The sequence below is a fragment of the Rhinoderma darwinii genome, chromosome 4 (genome assembly GCF_050947455.1).
Source record: "Rhinoderma darwinii isolate aRhiDar2 chromosome 4, aRhiDar2.hap1, whole genome shotgun sequence".
Taxonomy (NCBI): domain Eukaryota; kingdom Metazoa; phylum Chordata; class Amphibia; order Anura; family Rhinodermatidae; genus Rhinoderma; species Rhinoderma darwinii.
In genome coordinates, this window is record NC_134690.1 from 381,034,098 (window position 1) to 381,040,097 (window position 6,000).

Consider the following 6,000-nt stretch of genomic DNA (forward strand, 5'->3'; position numbering starts at 1 on the left):
AATCAGATGGCTCCAGTCACGTAATAGCGGCCGAGCTGCAGTACTGCAGCTCTGCTCCTATTCAAGTGAATAAGAGCAGAGCTGCAGTATCAATTGGCCGGTAGTGGACAACCCCTTTGAACTCAATAACAAAACAGTATGCAGTAATCTCCTAAGCTCCCCCTAGTGGTAACTGCAGCCTGCATGTTATCTTTTAAATCTATGTCTATCCAGGGGATTTGAAGCTTTGTATCATAAAAAACAAGCTCCGACCACTAAGAAGGTATATTAAGAAATGAATCAGAACAGAAATTTTGACCTAAAAATGACATTATGAGAAAAAGGTGGAGATTCACTTTTTTCAATCAAGTTCAGTGATAGACCTTTGTAGCAGGTCATCATTTCATCACAATATATTTCTGCTGATTTCTCAGGTAGTATTGAGACTGATGGGCCCTTCAGGAGTATGGATTCAGTTGCGACTTTTTCTTCTTCACCGCCTATAACTATGCCACGGCTTATGACTTGCCTGAAATAAATGTAATAAAGGTCTGTCTCTTAAAGATCACTAAAACCAAGTCATAATTAATGATTTCTGTACATGTCCTGTTACAGCTCTGACCAACCGTCTCATCGGGCCATCCTATGAGCCTTACCTATTGCCAGAACTGACAAGATATGACTGTGAGGTCAATGTGCCAGTACTGGGCAGCTCCCACCTCCTGCAAGGCAGAGACCTCCTCAGAGCACTGGACCAGACCACCTGAAGAGAGACAAATTGCTCTTTGACTTGTAACTGTTCATATACAAGGCTTCCGTTTCTAAATATATTTTTCAAGTAGACCGTTTCTATCACTGATAAGAGTTTTTCCGAATTCACTCACATATGGAACTTTGTTCACATTACCAAATAGTGGCCTTATTGAAATGGCATTATATTAAAAGATAAGATATACATATATGTTTTTACCGGCTGTATTTTTCTTTATTTTAATAACAAATTGTATAGTATAGACAAGGTTTTACACTCACACATATCCGTGTAAAATGAACTTATATTTTTTTAAGCGGCCACAATTGACCTTATGGTGCACATATCTTGTTTATCATGCAGAACATGGAATTTGTTACTGTCGCAAATAGGAGAATTCTGATACATTTTGCAATGTCATGTATTGTTTTTGAATTTAAATGCCATAAAAGAGTTTTAGTAAATCTGCCATTCCCATAATCCAGGGTATTTTTGACTATTTCCCTATCTCTGTTATAGAACTGAGTAAAGTTATGGGCAGTCTAAATTTTAACCTAAGGACACCGAGAAGTCGCTTGGTTCTAAGCCTGTGTTAATATTGATGGTATGGTAAGGGACAAGGATTTGGTTATGTACAATGTACCTCAGTTTAAAGTACAATCACTAAGATATTAAAGGGACACTAAATTTGGAAACAAATATTTTTACTTTTTCAAGACTTTTTGCCAATATCTAAAAAATTCCATCAGAATTCTGGCTTGAAAAACACAACCCAATCTCCTAATTGTCCCTTCCATCTTTGGACGAGGATCAGCTGAAGAGGCGGGGTTTATCCATAAGGGCAGGGCTTACCTTGCCTGGTTACCATTGCAGACAAAGCAGCCCAAGCCCCACCCCTTTGCCAAGCTTCCTGTTTCACATACTAAAGGAGGGAAGATGGTCTTGTTTGTGATTTCTTTTTCATCCCTTAGATTATGACGTGGGACAAATCGGGGATAAGGAAGAGCAGATTATTGTGGTCATTGTTACTAGTATTGTCACAACTTTAGTGTCCCTTTAAGAAAACCAACTCCATAACAGACTTATAAATTTGCTCTATAAGATTAACACTAAATCAGCTCTATAAGGAAAAGATTATTTGTATAGATATTGACACAGTTTCATGTGGACGTATCTGCCTCTAAAATTCACACAGTAACATATATACAGTATATACTAAAGTATACAACTGACTAATACTTAGGAAAATCAGTGATTTATTAAAACTAGTACAAAGATAAGAAGTTCCCTTAACGACCAATCAGATTCCAGCTGTCATTTTTTTAAAGACCCTTTGGAAGATTAAAGCTGAAACCTAATTGGTTCCTATGGGCAACTTCTCCACTTTTTCTTTGTCGCAGTTTTGGCAGATGTACCCCATTTTCTGATGCAGTACATGATGCAAAGTGTTATAAAAGAACAGTAACTCATGTATGTGACTTAACACGTTACGTACCATATTCTGCACCTGTCACCTTATAAACCCAAACTAAATTATAATTTATTTTTTTTATATCAGAAAAGTTGAGAAATGACCAATCATATTGCTGTATAGGATTCACATTTACAATACTGTGTTTTATTTCTTTTTTTAATATATATATATATTATTTAGATGTCATCCAATTGTTACTAGTCTACAGGGGTTAATGATAAACTACAGGGGGCATATAATGTTGCACAATTTACCATAAGTCCCCTTATATGAACTGTATGTATAGACATTTAACATATATTGCGTTTTAACCATTAATCCTTTAGGTAAAGGCTTCTTTTAATTGGTACAGTAAATTTTTTTGGGGGTTTGTACATGTTTTTTATGCAACAAGATTCTTGGTGAAATATTTCGGTTTTATTTTCGGAAATGTAGCTGCAGCGGTGGTTATTGTTCAGCTGATATATGAGGCATTATACAGTCTATCCAAAGGAATTTACTAATAACGGTAATCACACATTATAATGGCAATCTTTCTGTTTACCACGCAGTAACTTATAAAAGTACGTCAATCGTTAACAATACAAAGGCAGCCATTGGCTAGGCAGGATCCATATGACCACTAGAAATCATTGGTGACCAGTGGATCTATAGTGTCATTGGTTAGCCTATAGAATGGTTGACTTCTCTCATTGTAAGTGATGATTGTAAGTGATGAATTTACTTTTACATGCAATATACTGAATAACTTTGCAACTGCATTATGCTATCAATCTCTTTTTTTTATTATATAAATATATCTATCTATATACAATGTATACACACATGTGATGCAGGGTCTCAGAACTTGGTAGCTCTTCAAGTGCAATTAGTTGGGTCGTTCAGCAATATTTTAGGAAGGGCATTGTATTCAGCTTTTTAGCAGTAGAGTTCAAAGTCAATGCAGTGGCTCATTGGTGACTCATTCCCAGACATCATGACGGCCCTTGTTATTCTCAGGAACCGGCCAAATCTTGATCTCACCGAGTCAACGTGCCGATTTATGAAGCAATAGTATGCCCGGTTCTCAATTTCACATTTTCTAATTCAGGCTTTGGTTAGTCCTCAGGTGTCTTTAAAGGGCAATAGACCCGACTGTTGCCTTAATGTAAGTTTCAGCTGAAGCTTGTAAATAGTAAAAAAAATAAATAATAAAAAGAGAGGTCACCTTAATTATAGACCAATGGAACCAGTTTAAAAAAAAACATAGATTGAGCTGTTACGTATAATATGTTTCTTTTTCGTGTAACTATTTGATTAATTTACCGAGCTGGAAACCTGCTCCTTTTTCTTTTATTAGGCTGGAATCGTACACAGCCTTTACTTGCGTTTTCAGTGGCGTTTTTTGCATGTTTTTTTTTTTGGGCCAAAAAATGCTGCAGCTAGATGGTAGATTAAACTCTATAGTTCAATACGAGAACGCCTACATACACAGCATTTTGGTTTGGGACATTTTGGTAGTGTTTTTGCGGTTAGTGATGTTTTAAGTATTGTGTTTTTTCAGTCATTTTTTTTCCATAGGCTTCTCTAAAGGACGAATCTACGTTATAAAACTTTATTAAAAACCGCTTCAAACTCACGTTTTTACATACATTTTAAAACTCTGAAAAAAGTGTCATTAGGGCATCTATTAATGTTTCTCTTCAGAGGGGTTATTCGACTTTTTTTTTAGAAACCGTTGCAAGTGTCCTTAAAAAAAAGAATCAGTACCCATTATTTCCACCGCTGATCCACCGCTGACACACTGGCGGTCTTCCCGGTGTTCGTTTACACGCAGCCAGCATGTGACCGCTGCAGCCAGCCAGAGGCCTCAGCGGTCAGGTGCTATATTCCAGGCATCATGGCTCCCATCTCTGAGCGTTCGTGCCAGGAACACGGCATGTGACCGCTGAGGCCCCTGGCATGGCAGCATTGCATATTCTTGCAATGCTTATCAATGCATCTGGGCTGGGGCTGTGTAGTGTATTTAGAGGAGTACCCGGTATCTTTTCCTGAGATTTATGTGCAACAAAATGAGAACTTTGTACGCACAATAAATAAACAGTCAAATGATTTCTGCAGTTTGGTATATAATGTTCTCAGGAATGGTCACTGAGCTAAATTGTAATATATTTTTAAGTGGCTTTAAAAATAATTGTGTTTACTACATTGTTTTTTTTAAAAACATGTAAAAACAACGCAGGCCTCCTTTTTGTCAACTATCTTATAGGGTATGTCCTCCTGTCCAACCAATTTCTTTTCTTGTTCCAATGCATCTAAAATAACGGTGTAAAAGTCTCCTGCTAAATTGTGTCTACAGCTGTGCTTCTCCATAGTAACAGACAACAAACAAACCCTGTGTAGTCTGATCCTGCAGTCGTATTCCCTCCATCTAGTCCCTTTTTATTTTTATTTTTTTGTTAATCTAACAAACGTTTATTAGCAAGAAGAAGGAGACAGATGAAAGAGAGTATGACTGTAGGATGAGACTACACATAGGTCTGTGCAGAGGCTGTATACACAAAACGAGATATTTAATCAAGACCATTTGCAAAGTTGGTTCATTTAAAAAAAATAAAAAATATATGGTTGAAAGGATGTACATAGCCTTTAATATTTTTGAGTAAGCAATCCTGGATTTTATGGGGGGGGGGGGAATCAGAGCTGCAAGACCCCCTTGGGAGTCCTTTAATTAGCCATGATGGATCTATTTCTTCCTGAATTAATTGACACCATAGGTGACTACAAATTACTTACCCCTAATACCCCATAGAAATAAATACGCATTTTATCCGGAACCGGGTATGCATAGGCGGTAATAAAGATTAGCCAAAACAACTCTCAGCCCTTGCTATTACATGTCTATGGCAACCGGTTGAGGACCGCCCACTGTATTTATCAGTCACAGTGGAAAAGTATAGTGTAAAAAAATAAAATAATGAAATGATAAAGTCCCCCAAAGATCTTTTCTGACCTTTTAAAGACAGTTCATATTAAAGAGGCTCTGTCACCAGATTTTGCAACCCCTATCTCCTATTGCAGCAGATCGGCGCTGCAATGTAGATAAGAGTAACGTTTTTTGTTTTTTTAAAAACGAGCATTTTTGGCCAAGTTATGACCATTTTTATATTTATGCAAATGAGGCTTTCTAAAGTACAACTGGGCGTGTTTAAAGTAAAAGTACAACTGGGCGTGTATTATGTGTGTACATCGGGGCGTTTTTACTTCTTTTACTAGCTGGGCGTTGTGAATGGGAGTGTATGATGCTGACGAATCAGCATCATCCACTTCTCTTCGTTAACACCCAGCTTCTGGCAGTGCAGACACACAGCGTGTTCTCGAGAGATCACGCTGTGACGTCACTCACTTCCTGCCCCAGGTCCTGCATCGTGTTGGACCAGCGAGGACACATCGGCACCAGAGGCTACATTTGATTCAGCAGCAGCATCGGCGTTTGCAGGTAAGTCGATGTAGCTACTTACCTGCAAACGCTGATGCTGCTGCTGAATCAACTGTAGCCTCTGGTGCCGATGTGGCCGACACGATGCAGGACCTGGGGCAGGAAGTGAGTGACGTCACAGCGTGATCTCTCGAGAACACGCTGTGTGTCTGCACTGCCAGAAGCTGGGTGTTAACGAAGAGAAGTGGATGATGCTGATTCGTCAGCATCATACATCCCATTCACAACGCCCAGCTAGTAAAAGAAGTAAAAACGCCCCGATGTAACGAGCACAATACACGCCCAGTTGTACTTTTACTTTAAACACGCCCAGTTGTA

The 6,000-nt window shown here is 38.4% G+C and overlaps 1 protein-coding gene across 2 annotated transcripts in view; it reads left to right on the plus strand.

The window, feature by feature from the left end:
* The window catches only part of EPAS1 (endothelial PAS domain protein 1), a 113,917-nt gene extending 110,548 nt beyond the window's left edge, over nt 1-3,369 (plus strand). The window contains exon 16 of one of the 2 annotated variants that reach the window (XM_075863217.1): nt 595-3,369. In XM_075863217.1, coding sequence (XP_075719332.1) covers nt 595-746 — 152 coding nt within the window. In that variant the 3' untranslated portion in view covers nt 747-3,369. The other variant, XM_075863218.1, reaches the window with a different exon arrangement.
* Nucleotides 3,370-6,000: the final 2,631 nt, after the last annotated feature.